General features: G+C 31.2%; 2 protein-coding genes and 2 long non-coding RNA genes across 4 annotated transcripts; 1 reads left to right on the top strand and 3 right to left on the bottom strand.

Annotated features, from left to right (window-relative positions):
• Window positions 1–464: 464 nt before the first annotated feature.
• Window positions 465–1,012, bottom strand: LOC139432588 (uncharacterized). Its single transcript, XM_071201345.1, has 3 exons — window positions 901–1,012; window positions 720–839; window positions 465–657 (listed from the first exon to the last, which is right to left on the bottom strand). Exons 1-3 carry the CDS (start codon window positions 982–984, stop codon window positions 478–480), a joined length of 384 nt encoding a protein of 127 aa, XP_071057446.1. The 5' UTR covers window positions 985–1,012; the 3' UTR covers window positions 465–477.
• A 5,683-nt stretch (window positions 1,013–6,695) lies between these two features.
• On the bottom strand, window positions 6,696–7,526 carry LOC111414751 (uncharacterized). The gene is made up of 3 exons (XM_023046190.2): window positions 7,357–7,526; window positions 7,157–7,276; window positions 6,696–7,090 (listed from the first exon to the last, which is right to left on the bottom strand). The coding sequence occupies exons 1-3, from the start codon at window positions 7,456–7,458 to the stop codon at window positions 6,908–6,910; spliced, it is 405 nt and encodes a 134-aa protein (XP_022901958.1). The 5' UTR covers window positions 7,459–7,526; the 3' UTR covers window positions 6,696–6,907.
• A 4,962-nt stretch (window positions 7,527–12,488) lies between these two features.
• Window positions 12,489–13,206, bottom strand: LOC111414752 (uncharacterized). Its single transcript, XR_011639626.1, has 3 exons — window positions 13,056–13,206; window positions 12,888–12,995; window positions 12,489–12,830 (listed from the first exon to the last, which is right to left on the bottom strand). It is a non-coding gene; the product is annotated as an uncharacterized lncRNA (long non-coding RNA).
• Window positions 13,207–19,554: 6,348 nt separating this feature from the next.
• LOC139428947 (uncharacterized) lies at window positions 19,555–22,639 on the top strand. The gene is made up of 3 exons (XR_011639627.1): window positions 19,555–22,190; window positions 22,251–22,423; window positions 22,498–22,639. It is a non-coding gene; the product is annotated as an uncharacterized lncRNA (long non-coding RNA).
• Window positions 22,640–24,485: the final 1,846 nt, after the last annotated feature.

The following is a 24,485-nucleotide window of genomic DNA, read 5'->3' on the forward strand; positions in this document are numbered from 1 at the left end:
TCAAATAGTGTGTAATCTTCATCACGCAGTGTCTACTTATTATTAGTTATTGTTAATCTTCCAAAACGAGAATCTGGTTTTTCTTTCTGGTTTTTTAAATACCTTACTTGACAAAAACTCCAAATTACTTACTTACTCAGAAGTTCAGCACTGCTTTGGAAATTGTGACGTAACATATACACCAAAAAAGCGGCCAAAATTAAATTGTGATAAATTTTTTTGTTATTTAATAGAATTGTTGCGTTTGATGGCTTGGAAATAATGTGGCCTTCTCATTTTAACTTTCTCCTCTTATTGTGGTTAAGTTATAAAAATAGAATAAAATAATTCTATATTAAAACTCCATATAAAGTATTCTTCACACAAGTTTATTATTATAACATTAAATAATGAATAAATAAAAATAAATAAGTAAATAAATAAATTTTGGTACATAACTCATAGAGTTTACACTTATTCCAACTTATAATTACAAAATTAACACGCACAACTCGTTTCGTGTTTAACCAACACCGTTTTCATGACTCTCCCCCTTGCAAGATTGACCTCGACTACCATTTGTTCTTCTTGAAAATCACTGGCTTTGCATCTCCTTTCATTTCCATCAAAACCAATTTTTTCTGGACATCTCTGAACCACAACTCCTTGTGGTGTAACCTTTATTAAAAAAAAATTGATTAATATTTTTGATTCATTTCTTAACTCGTTAATAAACTTACACCTCGCGCATTTATTTCCTTAATTTCTGGTAAATCCCTGGATGAGATGAGAATGTGGGATGGCTGAGGTGATTTAATATATTTTTCGTAACTCGCCATCGTTTTCGCAAATAATTTATGCTAAATAAAAAAATGAATGTGAATAAAACAACTTTCCTTTAATAAAACAATTGTTACTTACCATTGATGAATTATTTTCAATTGATGGTGCAGCTTTGGCGAATAAAACACAACATAAAACACTAAACGCTATACTAAGATACATGGTGATTATTAAGCTTTATCGCTGAAGAACTCTGTTTTCACTTTTAGTGTGTCAGTTAAAATGTGAATTGGAAATGGTAATATCTGGTATAAATACCCAACAATACGTCATCATATTGCATAGAAGTTCCGTCGTCTACGTAAAGAAATGTTTGTGGTTTTTGTCATCCACTTCGTGTAACAAAAAATAAGCAACAAATAGAATGAATAGAGATGGTGCTAATTGTTTTAATGAATGAAAAATAAAACGTAAATGTTCTAGGTAAATTTTAAAAATTGGGCTAAGTTTAACAAAGTTGTAAAATTTTTTTTTTTTTGCTATTTTTATGAATTTATTTCTCAAGAACAAACAGAGATATTAAAAAGCTGTTTAATGATTTAGATTCGATAACTAATTTAAGTTTCTAAATTTAGTTTCTCCACTCTCACTCGAAACGTCGTCTTAAATCGGATATCTTTTTAGGTTATTTTTAGGAATTTATTTCTCAATAACGAAGCGAGATATCAAAAAGCGGTTTATTGCTTTAGATTCGATAACTAATTCTAAATGAATCTACCAAATTTAGTTTTTCCATTCTTAATGATGAGTGAGAGACACATTTTTGAAATCAACCTTACTACAAACCGTTATCTAAAATCGGATATCCTGTTAGGTTATCTTTAGGAATTTATTTCTCAGGAACAAAGTGAGATATCAAAAAGCGGTTTCTTGCTTTAGTTTCTATAACTAGTTCAAATTAAATCCACCAAATTTAATTTTTTGATTCCTATTAATAAGTGAGATATTAATTTTTTAAATCAAGCTTGTAACGAAACGTCAATTTCAACCGGAATTTTTACGTTATCTTTAAGAATTTATTACTCAAGAACTAATTGAGATATCAAAAAGCGGTTTGCTGTTTTAGATTTGACAACTAATTCTAAATAAATTCCCCAAATTTAGTTTTTCCATTCTTATTAATAAGTGAGAAATTAATTTTTAAAATCAAGCTTAAAACGAAATGTCAATTTAAACCAGATTTTTTTAGGTTATCTTTAAGACTTTATTGCTCAAGAACTAATTGAGATATCAAAAAGCGGTTTGCTGTTTTAGATTCGACAACTAATTCTGAATAAATTCACCAATTTTAATTTTTCCATTCTTATTAAGAAGTGAGATATTAATTTTTTAAATCAAGCTTGTAACGAAACGTCAATTTCAACTGGACTTTTTACGTTATCTTTAAGAATTTATTACTTAAGAACTAATTGAGATATTAAAAAGCGGTTTGTTGTTTTAAATTTGGCAACTAATTCTAAATAAATCCCCCAAATTTAGTTTTTCCATTCTTATTAATAAGTGAGAAATTAATTTTTAAAATCAAGCTTAAAACGAAATGTCAATTTAAACCAGATTTTTTTAGGTTATCTTTAAGACTTTATTGCTCAAGAACTAATTGAGATATCAAAAAGCGGTTTGCTGTTTTAGATTCGACAACTAATTCTGAATAAATTCACCAATTTTAATTTTTCCATTCTTATTAAGAAGTGAGATATTAATTTTTTAAATCAAGCTTGTAACGAAACGTCAATTTCAACCGGAATTTTTACGTTATCTTTAAGAATTTATTACTCAAGAACTAATTGAAATATCAAAAAGCGGTTTGCTGTTTTAGATTTGACAACTAATTCTAAATAAATCTCCCAAATTTAGTTTTTCCATTCTTATTAATAAGTGAGAAATTAATTTTTAAAATCAAGCTTAAAGCGAAATGTCAATTTAAAACAGATTTTTTTAGGTTACCTTTACGAATTTATTGCTCAAGAACTAATTGAGATATCAAAAAGGTGTTTGCTATTTTAGATTCGACAACTAATTCTGAATAAATTCACCAATTTTAATTTTTCCATTCTTATTAAGAAGTGAAATATTAATTTTTTAAATCAAGCTTGTAACGAAACGTCAATTTCAACCGGAATTTTTACGTTATCTTTAAGAATTTATTACTCAAGAACTAATACAGATATCAAAAAGCGGTTTGCTGTTTTAGATTTGACAACTAATTCTAAATAAATCCCCCAAATTTAATTTTTCCATTTTTATTAATAAGTGAGAAATTAATTTTTAAAATCAAACTTAAAGCGAAATTTTCTTAAGTTACCTTTACGAATTTATTACTCAAGAACTAATTGAGATATCAAAAAGGGGTTTGCTGTTTTAGATTCGACAACTAATTCTGAATAAATCCCCCAAATTTAGTTTTTCCATTCTTATTAAGAAGTGAGATATTAATTTTTTAAATCAAGCTTGTAACGAAACGTCAATTTAAACAAGATTTTTTTAGGTTATCTTTAAGAATTTATTACTCAAGAACTAATTGAGATATCAAAAAGCGGTTTGCTATTTTAGATTCGATAACTAATTCTGAATAAATTCACCAATTTTAATTTTTCCATTCTTATTAATAAGTGAGATATTAATTTTTTAAATCAAGCTTGTAACCAAACGTCAATTTCAACCGGATTTTTTACGTTATCTTTAAGAATTTATTACTCAAGAACTGATTGAGATATCAAAAAGCGGTTTGCTGTTTTAGATTCGACAACTAATTCTGAATAAATTCACCAATTTTAATTTTTCCATTCTTATTAGTAAGTGAGATATTAATTTTTTAAATTAAGCTTGTAACGGAACGTCAATTTCAACCAAAATTTTTACGTTATCTTTAAGAATTTATTACTCAAGAACTAATTGAGATATCAAAAAGCGGTTTGCTGTTTTAAATTCACCAATTTTAATTTTTCCATTCCTATTAAGAAGTGAGATATTAATTTTTTAAATCAAGCTTGTAACGAAACGTCAATTTCAACTGGACTTTTTACGTTATCTTTAAGAATTTATTACTTAAGAACTAATTGAGATATTAAAAAGCGGTTTGTTGTTTTAAATTTGGCAACTAATTCTAAATAAATCCCCCAAATTTAGTTTTTCCATTCTTATTAATAAATGAGAAATTAATTTTTAAAATCAAGCTTAAAGCGAAATGTCAATTTAAACAAGATTTTTTTAGGTTATCTTTAAGAATTTATTACTCAAGAACTAATTGAGATATCAAAAAGCGGTTTGCTGTTTTAGATTCGACAACTAATTCTGAATAAATTCACCAATTTTAATTTTTCCATTCTTATTAAGAAGTGAGATATTAATTTTTTAAATCAAGCTTGTAAAGAAACGTCAATTTCAACCGGACTTTTTACGTTATCTTTAAGAATTTATTACTCAAGAACTAATTGAGATATCAAAAAGCGGTTTGTTGTTTTAGATTTGACAACTAATTCCAACTAAATCCTCCGAATATAGTTTTTCCATTCTTATTAATAAGTGAGATATTAATTTTTTAAATCAAGCTTGTAACGAAACGTCAATTTCAACCGGAATTTTTACGTTATCTTTAAGAATTTATTACTCAAGAACTAATTGAAATATCAAAAAGCGGTTTGCTGTTTTAGATTTGACAACTAATTCTAAATAAATCTCCCAAATTTAGTTTTTCCATTCTTATTAATAAGTGAGAAATTAATTTTTAAAATCAAGCTTAAAGCGAAATGTCAATTTAAACAAAATTTTTTTAGGTTATCTTTAAGACTTTATTACTCAAGAACTAATTGAGATATCAAAAAGCGGTTTGTTATTTCAGATTCGATAACTAATTCAGAATAAATTCACCAATTTTAATTGTTCCATTCTTATTAATAAGTGAGATATTAATTTTTTAAATCAAGCTTGTAACGAAACGTCAATTTCAACCGGACTTTTTACGTTATCTTTAAGAATTTATTACTCAAGAACTAAATGAGATATCAAAAAGCGGTTTGTTGTTTTAAATTTGACAACTAATTCTAAATAAATCCCCCAAATTTAGTTTTTCCATTCTTATTAATAAATGAGAAATTAATTTTTAAAATCAAGCTTAAAGCGAAATGTCAATTTAAAGCAGATTTTTTTAGGTTACCTTTACGAATTTATTGCTCAAGAACTAATTGAGATATCAAAAAGGGGTTTGCTATTTTAGATTCGATAACTAATTCTGAATAAATTCACCAAATTTAATTTTTTCATTCTTATTAATAAGTGAGATATTAATTTTTTAAATCAAGCTTGTAACGAAACGTCAATTTCAACCGGATTTTTTACGTTATCTTTAAGAATGTATTACTCAAGAACTAATTGAGATATCAAAAAGCGGTTTGTTATTTCAGATTCGATAACTAATTCAGAATAAATTCACCAATTTTAATTGTTCCATTCTTATTAATAAGTGAGATATTAATTTTTTAAATCAAGCTTGTAACGAAACGTCAATTTCAACCGGACTTTTTACGTTATCTTTAAGAATTTATTTCTCAAGAACTAATTGAGATATCAAAAAGCGGTTTGCTGTTTTAAATTTGACAACTAATTCTAAATAAATCCTCCAAATTTAGTTTTTTCGTTCTTATTAATAAGTGAGAAATTAATTTATTAAAATCAAGCTTAAAGCGAAATGTCAATTTAAACAAGATTTTTTTAGGTTATCTTTAAGACTTTATTACTCAAGAACTAATGGAGATATCAGAAAGCGGTTTGTTATTTTAGATTCGATAAGAAATTCTGAATAAATTCAACAAATTTAATTTTTCCATTCTTGTTAATAAGTGAGATATTAATTTTTTAAATCAAGCTTGTAACGAAACGTCAATTTCAACCGGATTTTTTACGTTATCTTTAAGAATGTATTACCCAAGAACTAATTGAGATATCAAAAAGCGGTTTGCTGTTTTAGATTTGACAACTATTTCTAAATAAATCCTAAAAATTTAGTTTTTCCATTCTTATTAATAAATGAGAAATTAATTTTTAAAATCAAGCTTAAAGCGAAATGTCAATTTAAACAAGATTTTTTTAGGTTATCTTTAAGAATTTATTACTCAAGAACTAATTGAGATATCAAAAAGCGGTTTGCTGTTTTAGATTCGACAACTAATTCTGAATAAATCCCCCAAATTTAGTTTTTCCATTCTTATTAAGAAGTGAGATATTAATTTTTTAAATCAAGCTTGTAACGAAACGTCAATTTAAACAAGATTTTTTTAGGTTATCTTTAAGAATTTATTACTCAAGAACTAATTGAGATATCAAAAAGCGGTTTGCTGTTTTAGATTTAACAACTAATTCTAAATAAATCCCCTAAATTTAGTTTTTCCATTTCTATTAATAAGTGAGAAATTAATTTTTAAAATCAAGCTTAAAACAAAATGTCAATTTAAACAAGATTTTTTTCGGTTATCTTTAAGAATTTATTACTCAAGAACTAATGGAGATATCAAAAAGCGGTTTGTTGCTTTAGATTCGATAACTAATTCTTAATAAATTCACCAAATTTAGTTTCTCCACACTTATTAATAACCGAGAAATAAATTTTTTAAATCAAGCTTGTAACGAAACGTCAACTTAGAACCTTAAACAATTTGTGTTAAAATCTTTAATATGAATGCATTTTATCAACCAACTTGAATTTATTATTAATGAAAATATTACTTTTGGATGATATCAACTTTACGTCATGTTTATGAGTAATGTAGAATATTTAAAATGAAGGAATTTTTAGCCTGTTAAACAATTCTGCTTGACTTTTTATTCATTTTATGTCCATCTATATGTTCTAATTATTAAATGAATTAAACAAACTAAAATATTGTTAATAAATATATATTTCTAAATACACAATTAATACAATTTTTGGCTATTAGAGTACATACAATAAATAACATATAAAATAAATAATTTAAATTCACAAATAAATAATAATAACACTCATATATCACATTGTTAAAGAATAAGTTCAGTACATAACTCACAGAGTTGACACTAAATTCAAAATCGATTTCCTAGTTATTAAGACTAATTATAAACATTCACATTTCGTTTCGTGTTCAACCGTTATATGTTTCATGACCCTTCCCTTTGCAAGATAGACTTCAAGTACCATTTCCTCCATTTCGGAATCGATGGCTTTGCATCGCTTTTCATTTCCTCTAAAACCAATTTTTTCGGGACATTTTCTAACAACAACTCCTTGTGGCGTCACCTTTAATAAAATTAAAAAAAATTGAAGGTTATTTTCGTCTCATTTTTTAGTCGGCAATAAACTTACATTTCGCGCACTTATTTCTTTAATATCTTTTAAAGCCCTTGCGGAAACAAGCGTGTAGTATGGTTCAGGTGATTTCATGAAATTTTCGTATCTGCTCCTCGTTTTCAAAAATAGCGTTTTCTAAACAACAAGTAATTAAAGTAAGAATAGAAAGTAAGATAAGAGTGTAAATGAAAATTAGTTTAAAAATTATTACTTACCATTGAAGAATTTGGTATATCGTTTCCGCTTAATGGTGCAGCTTTGGCGTATAAAACACAGCATAAAAGAGTGGCGAACAATACACTGATTGTAAGATGCATTTTAAAAAAAAAACGTTGTTTGGACAGTCGAAGAAGTGTCTATATAGTTGTTTTCACCTCTGATTGTTCAAAGAGAATGAAGTGACCAAGAGAAATATCCCGTATAAATACTGTACGTCGTTTACGATAAAAAAAGTTTGTGGTTGTAGAGAGGAAGGAGTTAGCCAGCCTAGTCATACAGTGTTGTTACGCAATGTGGGTAAATTTTAAAAATATATATCCTAGCCTTTTGATGTAAAAATAAAAAATGATAAGATTTTATTTATAAAGAATATACCACAAATTGAGAAGGATAAAGTTAATGAGTTATTTATAGTGTATCTTGAAAGTTAAATAAAGTTTTTAATACGGCTAAACCTAAATGTTTCTAGTTCTAAGTGTAATGTTAGTTCTAGTGACAGTGGTAGGTAGCGCTAGATAGCATAAGATAACACTATGATGCATTTTTTTTATTGCACTAAAACTGGAACAAGAACTAGAACTTCTAGTCACTAAGGACGGCTAAACCCGAATGATTCTAGTTCTAGTGTTAGTTCTAGTGATAATGTTAGTGTAAAACTAGAACTAACACTAGACCTAGAACTGGAAACATTCGGGTATAGTTCTAGTTTTACACTAACACTATCATTAGAACTAACACAAGACCTAGAACTAGAATCATTCGGGTTTAGCCGTCTTTAGAGACGTGTGGCTAAACCCGAATGTTTCTAGTTCTAGGTCTAGTGTTAGTTCTAGTTTTACACTAACACTATCATTAGAACTAACACAAGATCTAGAACTAGAATCATTCGGGTTTAGCCGTCTTTAGAGACGTGCGGCTAAACCCGAATGCTTCTAGTTCTAGGTCTAGTGTTAGTTCTAGTTTTACACTAACACTGTCACTAGAACTAACAGAAGACCTAGAACTAGAATCATTCGGGTTTAGCCGTCTTTAGAGACGTGCGGCTAAACCCGAATGTTTCTAGTTCTAGGTCTAGTGTTAGTTCAAGTTTTACACTAACACTATCATTAGAACTAACACAAGATCTAGAACTAGAATCATTCGGGTTTAGCCGTCTTTAGAGACGTGCGGCTAAACTCGAATGTTTCTAGTTCTAGGTCTAGTGTTAATTCTAGTTTTACACTAACACTGTCACTAGAACTAACACAAGATCTAGAACTAGAATCATTCGGGTTTAGCCGTCTTTAGAGACGTGCGGCTAAACTCGAATGTTTCTAGTTCTAGGTCTAGTGTTAATTCTAGTTTTACACTAACACTGTCACTAGAACTAACACAAGATCTAGAACTAGAATCATTCGGGTTTAGCCGTCTTTAGAGACGTGCGGCTAAACTCGAATGTTTCTAGTTCTAGGTCTAGTGTTAATTCTAGTTTTACACTAACACTGTCACTAGAACTAACACAAGATCTAGAACTAGAATCATTCGGGTTTAGCCGTCTTTAGAGACGTGCGGCTAAACTCGAATGTTTCTAGTTCTAGGTCTAGTGTTAATTCTAGTTTTACACTAACACTGTCACTAGAACTAACACAAGATCTAGAACTAGAATCATTCGGGTTTAGCCGTCTTTAGAGACGTGCGGCTAAACCCGAATGTTTCTAGTTCTAGGTCTAGTGTTAGTTCTAGTTTTACACTAACACTATCATTAGAACTAACACAAGATCTAGAACTAGAATCATTCGGGTTTAGCCGTCTTTAGAGACGTGCGGCTAAACCCGAATGTTTCTAGTTCTAGGTCTAGTGTTAGTTCTAGTTTTACACTAACACTATCATTAGAACTAACACAAGATCTAGAACTAGAATCATTCTGGTTTAGCCGTCTTTAGAGACGTGCGGCTAAACCCAAATTATTCTAGAATTCTAGAACCCTAATGTTTTTAGTTCTAGGTCTAGTGTTAGTTCTAGTTTTACACTAACACTGTCACTAGAACTAACACAAGACCTAGAACTAGAATCATTCAGGTTTAGCCGTCTTTAGAGACGTGCGGCTAAACCTGAATGTTTCTAGTTCTAGGTCTAGTGTTAATTCTAGTTTTACACTAACACTGTCACTAGAACTAACACAAGACCTAGAACTAGAATCATTCGGGTTTAGCCGTCTTTAGAGACGTGTGGCTAAACCCGAATGTTTCTAGTTGTAGGTCTAGTGTTAGTTCTAGTTTTACACTAACACTGTCACTAGAACTAACAGAAGACCTAGAACTAGAATCATTCGGGTTTAGCCGTCTTTAGAGACGTGCGGCTAAACCCGAATGTTTCTAGTTCTAGGTCTAGTGTTAGTTCAAGTTTTACACTAATACTATCATTAGAACTAACACAAGATCTAGAACTAGAATCATTCGGGTTTAGCCGTCTTTAGAGACGTGCGGCTAAACCCGAATGTTTCTAGTTCTAGGTCTAGTGTTAGTTCTAGTTTTACACTAACACTGTCACTAGAACTAACACAAGACCTAGAACTAGAATCATTCAGGTTTAGCCGTCTTTAGAGACGTGCGGCTAAACCTGAATGTTTCTAGTTCTAGGTCTAGTGTTAATTCTAGTTTTACACTAACACTGTCACTAGAACTAACACAAGACCTAGAACTAGAATCATTCGGGTTTAGCCGTCTTTATAGACGTGTGGCTAAACCCGAATGTTTCTAGTTCTAGGTCTAGTGTTAGTTCTAGTTTTACACTAACACTATCATTAGAACTAACACAAGATCTAGAACTAGAATCATTCGGGTTTAGCCGTCTTTAGAGACGTGCGGCTAAACCCGAATGTTTGTAGTTTTAGGTCTCGTGTTAGTTCTAGTTTTAAATATTGTTTAGCGTTAGATAGTGGTATATTTTTATTGAAAGAAAAGTAGAACTAACACTAGACCTGGAACCAGAAACATTCGGATTTAGCCGCACGTCTCTAAAGACGGCTAAACCCGAATGATTCTAGTTCTAGGTCTTGTGTTAGTTCTAGTGATAGTGTTAGTGTAAAATTAGAACTAACACTAGAACTAGAAACATTCGGGTTTAGCCACACGCCTCTAAAGACAGCTAAACCCGAACGATTCTAGTTCTAGGTCTAGTTTTTGGTTCTAGTTTTACACCAATACTATGACTACAACTAACACTATCATTAGAACTAACACAAGACCTAGAACTAGAATCATTCGGGTTTAGCCGTCTTTAGAGACGTGTGGCTAAACCCGAATGTTTCTAGTTCTAGGTCTAGTGTTATTTCTATAGTGATATCTTATGCTAACTAGCGCTACCTACCATTGTCACTAGAACTAACATTAGACCTAGAACTAAAAACATTCAGATTAAACCGTCTTAAAAGAATACGGCACGCCAGGTGGCATTCGACAAGACGAGAGTCTCAGCCCATTTTTATTCAACTTATTAATGGACAAAATAATACAGGAAGTGATAACTTTAAACCTAGAATACACAACTGACCCAAAAAAATTTGCCTAAATTGCTACGCTAACGATCGCGACGCTGCGATAATTGGCAATTCAGAGGATAACCTAAAAGACAACTACACAAGTTCTACCAAGCTTTGTATCCTGCAAAAACTAAATGTAAGCTGGAATTTTTCTACTTGGACGTGTACATCTCAAGCACTCATGATCCCCCAAAGAATCTGAGAAGCAATATCAACAAAGCGTCTGCAATTACGGGCTGTCTAGGAAATACTATTTCTTCGAACAAATTCATGCATATACAAGACCCAATTATCACTAATACAAGAAGATACATATAAAACTAAGAATTTGTTAATAGTAACAGAAATGAAGACCCAAATGGGATAGAATTAAAAACCCCAACGTCACAGACCAATGTGAGATGGAGAAGAGATTTTGGCACAAACGGCTGCCAAAAATTGTGCACAAATAACTCGCCCAGAATCAGACCACCAATGAGATGCAGAGACTAGCGGTTAACTTCTTGGGAGATGACTACTAGCTCATCAACTCCGACACGCTGATTGCAGAACTTCGCTGACAGGGAGCTGTTTCATAACATCGTCTTATTCAGACGTCGAGACATCCTGTGCTTTATTCAGTCACTTTATAATGTAGCAAAAACCGAGCCGTAACGCTCACTTTCGCAAAGCTCGTTCTGACTCTATGATGATGTTCTCTCGTGTTTCTGAAACTTGTCTAAATGATTGGAAACTATTCCAGTTTGTTCAAAATGATTCAAAACTGCAATTAAATAGCCCAAAATAAGTTTTTAACATTACCTAATTGTTCAAAATGATTGAAAATTAATTTGGTACTCATTGAAAACATGTCTAAATGATTCTGAACTAATTCAAAGCTGTTCCAAGTTGTTCGAAATGATGAAAAATTAATTAAAACTTGCCTGAATAGTTTTTGAAGTAATTCATTATTATCAGGTTGTTCAAAATATATACAAATATATACAAGTATAGACATATACAAAGAATGTAAAAAAAGAATAAAATATTAATGTCAATTTTTAATTGTCTTAATCATTAAATTGCCATTTCTGTTGGTAAGATAAATGGACCTATCTGTTTATCAATAAGATTATATCTAATGTTGATGTTTGCTTGTTCTTGTCTAATAAAAATTTTAGAACATTTTTACAACATAACATGAAGAGACCCAACATTTTTTTAATTATTCATTAATTTTTATCTCTCATTTCCCCTCTTTTACCATAACCCGTTCATGTTTCAACAAGATTGCTTTTTGATAGACCAAATGACTCCGTCGGAGAAACCAACAAAGTAATTACATCTTCGTGGATTCCCGGTGGGGAATCCCGGCACCACCCATCTTTTCTTTATGACATATAAACCTCCTACTTTATTAATAAATACCTCGATATAAACAATTAAATTTTTTTTAAAGAAAATTTTTGGTTTTTTAATAAAAATTCTAATTATTGAAAGGTTCGCGTGAAAGTTTTCCTTTCATCGAAATGAAACATCATCTGAATATATTAAGTCAATTGTTTCTTAAGAATTCGATCATGACTAAGTCGTCAGGACACAGGAAGTGAATTTCAACAAATAAAGAAATTAAATTATTTAGTCCTTTTATTGCACAAATTTTAAATACAATTAATTGAAATAATAAAAATATATAATAAATAAATATTCTTAAAACAAATATCACATTTTAACTTATAAACTAATTAATTCATCTAATAGGAGTTAAACAGTTTAAGGTTTACAGTCGCACTTAGTGTGTTCTACAGTGTGTATTTTATGCATTTTATTAACTGGTTTATTTCCGGTCATTACTGTAAAATTTATTTCAATGGTAATTTTTCTTTCTTCAATACTTTTACAAACAAAAGTTTTATTAGAAAATACAATTTCTTTGTGGCAACGGCGTAGTACAACTCCTTTTGGGATCACCTAAAACATTTATACCATTATTATAATAATATTGATTATTAATGAATCAAAACCTACATCGATTGTATTATTCAAAAATGTTCTTGTTGAAATCAAAGTCAAAGGTGGTTCGGGATTCTCCAAGAAATCAGAATACATTTTTACAGCACTTCTAAATTTTATAATCTATATAAAAAAAAAATTATTATTAAATATTATTATATTTAAAAAAAAAATTGTAATTACCTTTTCTTTATGAGACTCCGTTGGTGCACATTGTATAGTCGATATTAAGAAAAAGATTACAAGAATGATCGGGATGGAATTCATGATATCACAGTTGAAATAAAAGATCTAAATGATTGGTCGTCTCGAGCTGTGAAGGACTCCGAAAGAGAAGTGAGTTTCGAACGGTTTTTGATGTTCTTAAATACACGACTTACTCCCACTTTTACCACCTCTAGATAAATTTAACCGATAGATAATTACCATGGTTACAGCGGTTTTAAGCGCTCTCATTGGCTAAGAGCACCAATTTATCTATCGGTTAAATTTATCAAGAGGCGGTAAAAGTGGGCCTTTCTACGTCACCGGAATATTCGTGGTAAAGAATAAACGAGTGCACATTTAATTGCGGTTGATATCTTTTTTATAAGAAATATTTTTACACTTAATGTTAAGTTTGATAAGTACGCATAGGACAGATCCGGAACCATTCAGGATATAAATAAGCTTTAACATCTAAAATTAATTTTATTTATTCGTAAGGGAGAAGTAAAATTTAAATATAAAGTTTATAACTCTACATAAATTAATAATAAATAATGTAGGTAATTTATATGGCCTCTTAAATCTAAACATGTTTGTGTTAATCCTAGGTTAATTCTACCTTGTTAGTTGAGATGGCTAGCAAAGTTCAGTTACAAATGTTACAATAGAGTTCCTATTCAGATGTAGATAAAATAGCATTTATTGCATCTATCTTATTCTGAAGTCTTAACGTTTCAATTAGTAATTCCAATAATCTATTCATAGAAATAAAGAGAATCTTTAAAATAATTCTTATATGTATAGATGTGGAATCCAATACAGTGAGCATAATTTCCTAATAAGATAGTTTTTCGTTACTTAGGACACTTAGTAAAGTATGTCCAATGCATGGAAATATTGCATGAAACTGTATATGTCGATGCTCTCCTATGCTAGCAAACAAGAAAGTCACTCTAATAAGGTTCTTATATTATATTAATGTGTATGCCCTCACTGAAGAAAAAACATAAAGCCATGACATAAAAATCATAATTGGAGACCTCAACGCAAAAATAGGAAAGGAGCAAAAGTACCACGAATAGATAGGAAACAACTTTCACTAGAAAAGAAATGAAAACGGAGTGCGGGTGGTAAATTTTCAGCCCGAAAGGATCTGGTAATGGGAAGGACTTTATTTGAAAGAAAAAACTTACATGAAACAATTTGGGTATTTCTCAACGAAAAGAAAGCGATTGGTTTGACACCGATTGTAACAGAATAAGACGAATAACAGCATGGATAAAAAAAAGGTGAGAAAGGTGGCGAAACGAATCGAGAATACTCTACGGAGGATTACTACTACTATTAAACAGACCAAGTATGGCCGTGGAGAATCAGAACAGGAAGCATCAACCCTAGCAAAGATCAAATAAGTCGAAGAATTAGAGTAAAAATTGTAATATCACATGGTAAAAATAACTCTAATGTACAGGGTGTCCAAATATCGATGGGTTTGCAGGGTATCTCAGTTAATATGAAAGATAGAAAGTTGCGGCTTTCGCGAACCTGAGCTACTTTTTTGTGAAACTTACAATGGCGCAAACCAAATTTTCATAGCCCTCTTCGTTTTTGATATACAGGGAGTGTTTGAAATTTACGATTTTCAGACACCTCCTGTATCTCGGCTATCCGCAAACTTAGTAAAAAAGTAAAAACGGATTCTAATAGATTTTTTCACGTAGAATCCAATGGTGCACGTAGAATTTTTCTAGTCATCACGGTTTTTGAGTTATAAACACAACTCAAATACTGAATACTCAACTTCTAAAATACTTAACTCTTTATAACTCAAAAACCGTGATGACTAAAAAAATTCTACGTGCACCATTGGATTCTACGTGAAAAAATCTATTAGAATCCGTTTTTACTTTTTTACTAAGTTTGCGGATAGCCAAGATACGGGAGGTGTCTGAAAATCGTAAATTTTGAAACACTCCCTGTATATCAAAAACGAAGAGGGCTATGAAAATTTGGTTTGCGCCATTGTAAGTTTCACAAAAAAGTAGCTCAGGTTCGCGAAAGTCGCAACTTTCTATCTTTCATAATAACTGAGATACCCTGCAAACCCATCGAAATTTGGACACCCTGTACACTATATTGAATATTAATATAGAGTTCATATATTATTCACTTAATAGAATAGTTTTTACAGTTCTCTAAAGGAGAGTTCTTTTTTACTTTTGTTAGTGAAGTTATGTAACATATAAAACATTAAATTTAACACTAGACGTGCTTCGTAGGCACCGCACTATTTTGCTCGGGATTACTCGTCGGTACCACGTGATCATCATGTGGTGTGATACAAGCTAAAATTTAACGGTCATCTACTAAACGAGTCGGAACTCGATAGCGTCTCGAGACCTGATTTACGCGATATAGAAAGAAAGACCGATTATTTTTATTTTAATTATGTTTGCCAAAATAAAACATTCATGATGTGAAATTAGTGGAACTTCCGGAAGATTTTACATACAAGTTCCTTGTGAAGATTGGTAAGTATGTGCAACTTGGTGCAACTATACATATAGGAAACTTATAGAAGACTCATTAGATGCAGTTTTGATGGTGACTCGGTGGAAACTTTAAAATGAATTAAGTGTTATATATGTATATAAACAGAATTTAATTTTTTTAAATTTAAGTTATAACAATATATTACAAGTAAAAATAAAAACAAATATTTTATAATTTTGATTTTTATTACAAACGTAAAACTTCCCTAAAAAATACTCCACTTCCTATTTAAAATTAACACTAATAAGTGGAAGATACACACTATTTAGTGAAATTTACACTGATTAGATTAGAAATGTATCTAATTAGAGTCACGACAACATCTAGTTAGATTACATATAATACACTGTTATAGAGTAACGATTTTACACTATTTAATAAACACCATCTTCTCACTATTTAGTGTAAATTTTTAATCTATTCACCTACACTATACCGGGTGTAACAGGATCATGGTACACCACCCGTATGTCCTTTAGTTTTGAAGATAATTGATTCAAATTTGGGACACCTATACACATGATAAGAGACACTTTTTGACATACAAGTAATTTTTTTTTCAATTCCGGTTTCGCCGGAAGTGACACTAACTTTAGATTTTTAAATGGAGCACCCTGTATACAGGTGTTTCGGTAACTCGGGGAACAAATTTAACCACATATACTAGACTGAAAGTGATCACGATTCATGTAAAAAAAAATTAGTAAAAGTCTTCAAATTTCAAAGATACAGGCCATGAAAGTTAGGAAATTTTAACACATTTTTCCAAATATCTAAAACATTATTTACAGTAAAGCGCTGAAATTTGGTACAGTATAAATCAATGCGATGTAAAATCGTTAGGCAATTTATGAGTTGGATCGGTCCGCGGGAACAATGCTATACAGACTGTTCCTAAAGTTTGTTTGCTCAGAACTTTTTTATTCTATCATAACCCTAGATTTATTTTTGCAGTTTCTAATAGTAAATTTAGTTTAGAAACTTTTATTATTCTTAGATAATATTGATTAGAATCACCGTATTCGTGTTAAATGCAAAAATGTTGAGTTCCGATTTCAATAATAGCACTAAAAAAAAAGAAATCTAAGTTTTTGAACATTTCCTTTAGTATTTTTTATTACTTGTCTTGTTATTTTATGTACTTTTTTATTATTCCTGTTAGTGTTGTCGTTTTTTTTCTTTATTTTTTGTTGTTTTTTAATTTATTGTTTTTGGATTTTTTTATTAAACCAACTAAAACAAATTAAAAATGTGATTTAGCTAAATCTACACTTGGACATGTTGCATACATGATAGTAATAACAGCTCAGTTCGATTTTCACTTGTCATTGCCAATTCAGATTATTTATTTATTTATTTTTTTAGTGTTATTGAATTCGGAGCCTAACATTTTTGCATTTAATACGAAAACGGTGGATTTTATCAATATTCTCTAAGAGTGATAAAAGTTTCTAAACTAAATTTACTATTAGAAACTGCAAAAATAAATGTAGGGTTATGCGAGAATAAAAAAATTTTGTGCAAACAAACTTTAGGAACAACCTGTATAGCATTGTTCCCGCGTACCGATCCAACTCAAAACCTGCCTAATGATTTTACGTGATATTAGTTTACACTGTGCCAAATTTCAACGCTTTACCATAAATAGTGTTTAAGATATTTAGAAAAATGTGTTAAAATTTCCTAACTTTGATGGCCTGTATCTTTGCAATTTGAGGACTTTTACTAATTTTTTTTTACATGAATCGTCATCATTTTCACTCTAGTACATGTGGTTACATTTGTTCCCCGAGTCACCGAAACACCCTGTATTATTACATTTTTGAAATTTGAATAATTTTTTGAATCCAATGGTACCACATAAGTGACATTTCAAACGTCAATATTTTTTAGAATTTACTGTTTAATTTTCCATTTAAGTGTGCCATGAGAGTTCCGTTTTATTCTAATTAACCCGTCTAATGCTAGAAAAATCTAAATTCCGCCAAAAATACCAAATTACGTGATTTATGTGCAAATAAAGTTCATCAAAATGACGGAATTAAAATTTTTCTAGCATTAATTAAAATAAAGGGTTAATTAGAATAAAACGGAACTCTCATGGCACATTTAAATTGAAAATTAAACTTAAATTCTAAAAAATATTGAAGTTTGAAATGTCACTTATTAGTCACAGATTTCAAAAATGTAATAATATACAGGATGTTCCATTTAAAAATCTAAAGTTAGTGTCACTTCCGGCGAAACCGGAATTGAAAAAAAAAATTAATTCTATGTCAAAAAGTGTCTCTTATCATGTGTATAGGATGCCCCAAATTTGAATCAATTATCTTCAAAACTAAAGGACATACGGGGGGTGTACCATGATCCCTGTTACACCCGGTATAGTGCAAAAAAATAAGTCTAAATAAATTGGACCGATCTGAACCTTGTTTTAGAGTTGATTTTTACTCTATATTTTTTTCTGTGTATATAGTGTGTCCGTAAAGTAACGGATATAGGCGATAAAATCATAATAAACGGTTTATGGAAAAATCCCTGAAACGGGTCTAAAGATTTAAACTTTTTGCAATTTTTTGGTGTAGATTTCAAATTTTTTCCGCCATTTTTAAACGAGTTATGGTGTCATCAATATTTTTTTTAAATGGCAATCCCCCATTTGTATTGCGGAATATTAAAAAGGATTTTTTTCTGTATCTAGTACAATCAATATTAATATTGGTTAAATAAGAAAATTTTCGAGAAAAATTACTTTAAAGTTTAATTACTTCAAATTAGTATAATGATAAAAATAGCAGTAGTCAAGAGTAACTATGGTAACCAATTATTCTAAACAATTCCCTGAGTGTTAAAAACTGATTTAGGACCGGTTGTACAATATACCGATAAACCTCCCGACAGCGTTATCTGGTCGATAAGTTAGTTTGTGCTGTATTACAATGTACGGATATATTTGTCGGTGAGATTATCGGCAGGATAACTTATCGGGTACTGAACGGTGACGATAAGACAGTTATCCGGCAGATATTTATGGTTACCAAGGTTGTTATATAAAAACTTTGTATGGTTACTGCATAGGTTAGCCTATAACATTAACCGTTAATCCTATACGTGCGTTGTGTCAGCTATCTGTCATGAAACATTTCAAAATTGTTATTGTCAAAATCATAATTAAAACGTCAAAGAAAGACGTTAGCGGTAAAAACTACTACCAATCGACTCTTATTTCGCCGATTGCAATCGTACCGACAAAAACAGTTTGTACAACAGCGAATATCTTTATCCTCCCGATAAGTTTATCGGTAGGATAGTTAACAGGTAGATTTATCAGCATATTGTACAACCGGCCCTTAGTAAAGCTTCTTGAAGTGTGGTGGCGCGCCATCTTATTGGAATTAAAGTCCCTAGATTTACAAAGTACCGCGGTTCATGACGCCTGTTTTCGAGCTAAAATGGCGGTTTGACAGCTTGTCATTGCATCTTACCACTTATGTACAAAAATATTGCCGTCTTGTTACTTTTGGAGTTGCAAAAATGGCAGTAAGAAGGACTTTCGACTCTTCAGAGTACCACGAGAAAAAAGAAAGGAAATTTGGCGTAATGTTATTAATAGAACGACATAGTTTTAAATTTCCCGCTTGACTTTTTAGCCAAAATGGTTCTTTGTAAATCTAGGGACTTTAGTTGGAATAACTGCCGTTAGAATTGAGTTGTGTCAACATTATCGGGATGGAAGAAATGACATCGCTTTGAAAAAATTTAAACATTTCTTTCCAATTAAGGTTTCCTCAAATCTTTTGCGGATATTGGATGTACGAGTTTCTTGGCTAATTTGGATTTTGGGTAGCACAATACACTGAACAAAATTTTGTACGTATTATTAATAAACACTGTTTATTAATAGCAACTTTATTGTCACATTGAAATTTTCATCGATATTATGAAAATGTTATAGATTTTTCTTGGTGACTCTATAATGCATTTATCAATATTACAAATCCGATTTATTGAAATTAATGTATAAAAATTATTGTGGCAACAACCTTTTTAATTTAGGCGAAGTATTCAATCATTACATCAATGAAACTTTTCGTTATGCTGATAATAAAAATCAATAACACGAATTCGTAGTATTAATGTATACGTTTATTGGTGAATGAACAAGTACATCACCTTAATGTACACATCGAAGAAAAAATGATAAACATAATTACTAATATTACGAATCCGATTTATTGATATTAATGTACAAATGATCATCTCAATAAATTATTTTATCTACAACTATTGAATTATCTATTCGTTATACAATTGATTTTTGACGGGTAATGACACTCATTACCCATGACAGACAAAGTGTTGAATAATGAGGCCATTATTCCACACTTCTGACACTGCCTACTAATCAAAAAATAAAATATTAACAGAAATGACAGCTTTCTTATATTGAGGTTATGTCTGAAATGTCTATCAAGTTTATTTTTTTTTCGTTTTTTTGATTTTTTTTTCAAAATTAAATAGTTGTAGATAAAGTATAGTATTCAACTTGCGTATAATGGATGTTACCCACTCAGATTACAACACTCGCTCGCTTCGCTCGCTCGTGTTGCAACTTCTTCTTCGTGGGTAACAGCCGCCATTATACGCTTGTTGAATAATATACTATTTGACGGGTAATGACACGCATTATTACCCATGACTGACAAAGTGTTGAATAATGAGGCCATTATTCCACACTTCTGACACTGCCTACTAATCAAAAAATAAAATATTAACAGAAATAACAGCTTTCTTATATTGAGGTTATGTCTGAAATGTCTATCAAGTTTATTTTTTTTTCGTTTTTTTGATTTTTTTTTCAAAATTAAATAGTTGTAGATAAAGTATAGTATTCAACTTGCGTATAATGGATGTTACCCACTCAGATTACAACACTCGCTCGCTTCGCTCGCTCGTGTTGCAACTTCTTCTTCGTGGGTAACAGCCGCCATTATACGCTTGTTGAATAATATACTATTTGACGGGTAATGACACGCATTATTACCCATGACTGACAAAGTGTTGAATAATGAGGCCATTATTCCACACTTCTGACACTGCCTACTAATCAAAAAATAAAATATTAACAGAAATGACAGCTTTCTTATATTGAGGTTATGTCTGAAATGTCTATCAAGTTTATTTTTTTTTCGTTTTTTTGATTTTTTTTTCAAAATTAAATAGTTGTAGATAAAGTATAGTATTCAACTTGCGTATAATGGATGTTACCCACTCAGATTACAACACTCGCTCGCTTCGCTCGCTCGTGTTGCAACTTCTTCTTCGTGGGTAACAGCCGCCATTATACGCTTGTTGAATAATATACTATTATCTACGACTGCTTGGATAAGTCATCATTACCGCACTCATTTGAGGTGATTTGAGTTACGTAATGAAGTTCATTACCGCACTGGTTTCATTACGTAACGCATTTTTAGTCTAATCAGAACAGATTTAATTTATTGAAACGAGCAACAATATAAAAGAAAAAGTGCTATCTACTTACAGAGAAACAATACTATTTATTATAAACATTAATTGTTATGTTTTTACATTTCGAAACACTTATTCCAGATGGGTAAATATGTTGTTGAAACTGACAATTCAAAATTGTCAACAATCATTTCAAAATATTTTTATAAATGTCAAATAAACTTTTTTAAAAAAATTGATTTTTTAGTAATTTTTAGCAGTCGTAGATAAAATGCTGTATATCACACGTGGGCTAGAGCATAATTACAGTACTCGTGTGATTACCTAATTCTCCACACTCGTACTGTAATTATGTTTCTAGCCCACTTGTAATATAAATAACTATTATTAGGGAGACGTATTTTATTCATTATAATGTCGAAATAATTTGTTGTACCAATAACAATATTATATAAGATCGCCAAGTTCGTAAAATTAACGTAATATTGATTATCGCAACGTACTAAACATCAAAAAAAAACTGAACGAATCCAATAAGATATGATTTACAATTCGTCCCTTACGAACCTTGTTTACTTGTTTCTACCGGTTTCTGCTTGTTTACAAAAATCGTATCTTTATTCTATGCTAGCTGATTCGCTTATATCACGTGTTCCTTCGCGTAACGAAACTTCTGGGTGAAGTGAATTTAATAAATTGTGCAATTTGGTAAGTAAAATACTGTTTTGTTTACTTGTTACAAAAACTATTAAACAGTTGTAGATTTATATTTGAACTGAGATAATTTTTGATAAAATAAGTTTTGTTCTTCAAAGTGCTCAACTTGTTTTTTTTAACATGTTTATTAATATTTTACTAGGATACTTAAATTGAGGTGCATTGATGATAATAACTTTTGGTAGGTATTTTAAGTTGTTGATAATAATGATTTGATCATTATCATATGATAATCTCTCTTCCGAATATTTTGACCATGCTTGGAAAGCCTGCAGATAGTTAGGGTTTACAGACCTTAAAACGGTAACCTCAACATCAGAATTACTTGAAAAATGGCCATTTTATAAAAAGCCATATGGGTTTCGTTTGGTATAAACAATATCTCTTTCGTAATTATACCAGAAAAGCTTACAACATGTTATTTTACAGATTAACATGGACGTTACGGCAGGGTGATACTAATCACGATAGCTCTTTTAATGAATTGGAAGCAATGTGAGGAGATAATTATGTATTCCTAAATGACAAAAATCATGTCAAAGAAAAAGGCAAACGCAACATCGTAAATGAATTACGAGAAATGCGTAAAGATGATGATGAAAGTGAGTTCATCTAAATATGCTTTACTTAATTGGATTTCTCCACAACTTGTTTGAATTTATTTTGTTAATTCTAGATTATATATTATATGCTATGTGGCTGCACTAATACAACCTTTTGTGATGGCAATTGGTGAGAATATTTTTAAATTAAAGTTTAATGTTTTGAAGTTGCCATAAAACACCTATTTAGATATGTGTTGCAGTACAATAAAGCCTGAAAAATGAATTTGGTGTTTAATTGTCTGATTAGTATTACCTTATTTATGTTAGAAAATTACTGAATGTGAAAGGATAAAAGATATCCTGTGATCAACGAATTTCTTTCAAGAAAATTATGATAAGAGATGCGTAACCGTGCAAAGTCCGTAGTTAAACGTACACCCTCTAGTACTAATCGGGAAAATTATCGAATTTTACGCAACCGCTGTAATCATAAATGCAAGTATGCTAAGAGATCTTATTTCTACCAGAGACTGTCTGGAGTCGCGCCCAAAACATTTTGGAGGACTATGAGGTCTCTCGGAGTGATTGATTCTCCGTCTGTCCACGTCTGTCCAGATGGATCTTGATTGTGAGTCGATGGCAAACTTTTTTGCAGAGCCTCCCCTGATCATCGATGACGTAACTAAGGCGGCTACAATTAATGAAATTCTTACTTCTCTTAAATCTTGCTCCTTCTCTCTTACGCTTGTGACCGCGATTGGAGTAGGCGATGCTTTGACTTATTCGAAGTCCCCTTGCGTGGGTTCTGATGGTATCGGTCTCAACCTTCTTCTTCCTATCCTGGATATAGTGCTTCCTCCCTTAACTCATATCTTCAACTTTTCTTTTGAGCGGTCTTTATTTCCCTCTGTCTGGAAGGTTGCTCATGTCGTTCCCATACCCAAATCCAAGTCCTCTTCATGTAACACTGATTTCCGTCCGATTTCAATTTTATCCGTACTATCAAAAGCTCTTGAACGCTTAGTTTATTTACAAGTCCCAGGATTTCTAGAGAGGTTTAATTTACACAATGAGTTGCAATCGGGTTTTCGCAGTGGGCATAGTACAACTACTGCTCTCATTAAAGTTACTGATGATATTAGGTATGCCTGCGACAACAGATGTGTTACTGTGCTGGTACTGCTCGATTTCAGCAAGGCTTTTGATTCTGTCGACCACGGCCTTCTTTTAGCGTCTCTTTCTGCCTACGGATTCACTCCCGCCTGTGTTTCTTGGTTTCAATCCTACCTTTCCCATCGCTCCTTGTGCGTACGCGCTAACTCTTCAATTTCTTCTGCTTGTGCAATCAAATGTGGTGTTCCTCAGGGCAGTGTATTGGGTCCGTTACTTTTTTCTTTGTTCGTTAATAGTGTTACTAATTATATCTCGTGTAATTATCATTTGTATGCCGACGACCTGCAGATATATACTGCTACTACTGTTGCTGAATTTCCGGCAGCTATTGTGCGACTTAATAACGATCTATCTAACGTCTTGAACTGGTCTCGGAGATACGGACTTAAGTTGAACTCAGTTAAAACGCAAGCTAGTGTGTTTGGAACTCGTCAATTACTTGGTAAGATTAATCCATCTGCCTGCAGTGATCTGATGCTGGATGGTAATGTCATACGGTTTTCTAACACAGTTAAAAATCTTGGAGTCCTTATGGATTCTCCACTGTCTTGGAAACCGCAAATTCAACATGTTTGCAGAAAAGTCTATGCTTGCTTCCACTCTTTAAAAAGACTTCGCTGCTCTCTTCCTCCTGTGGTGCGTCGTAATCTTTGTTACTCTCTTATATTTCCTCACTTCGACTATGCGGACGCGGTTTATCCCGATCTCTCGGTGACTCTTCTGAGTAAATTGCAGCGGCTACGAAATAATTGTATCCGGTTCATATTTGACCTAAATAGATTTGAGCATGTAACGCCGTATCGCAATTACATTCAGATGTTAACCTGTGAGAGACGTAGATCCTTTCGTTTATTAACCATTTTATTTAAAATCCTTCATAACTGCACCCCAAAGTACTTATCAGATAGGTTCCAGCAATTATCAACTCATGAGCTTGCTACTCGTT

Source organism: Onthophagus taurus, chromosome 1 (assembly GCF_036711975.1).
Source record: "Onthophagus taurus isolate NC chromosome 1, IU_Otau_3.0, whole genome shotgun sequence".
NCBI classification, from domain to species: domain Eukaryota; kingdom Metazoa; phylum Arthropoda; class Insecta; order Coleoptera; family Scarabaeidae; genus Onthophagus; species Onthophagus taurus.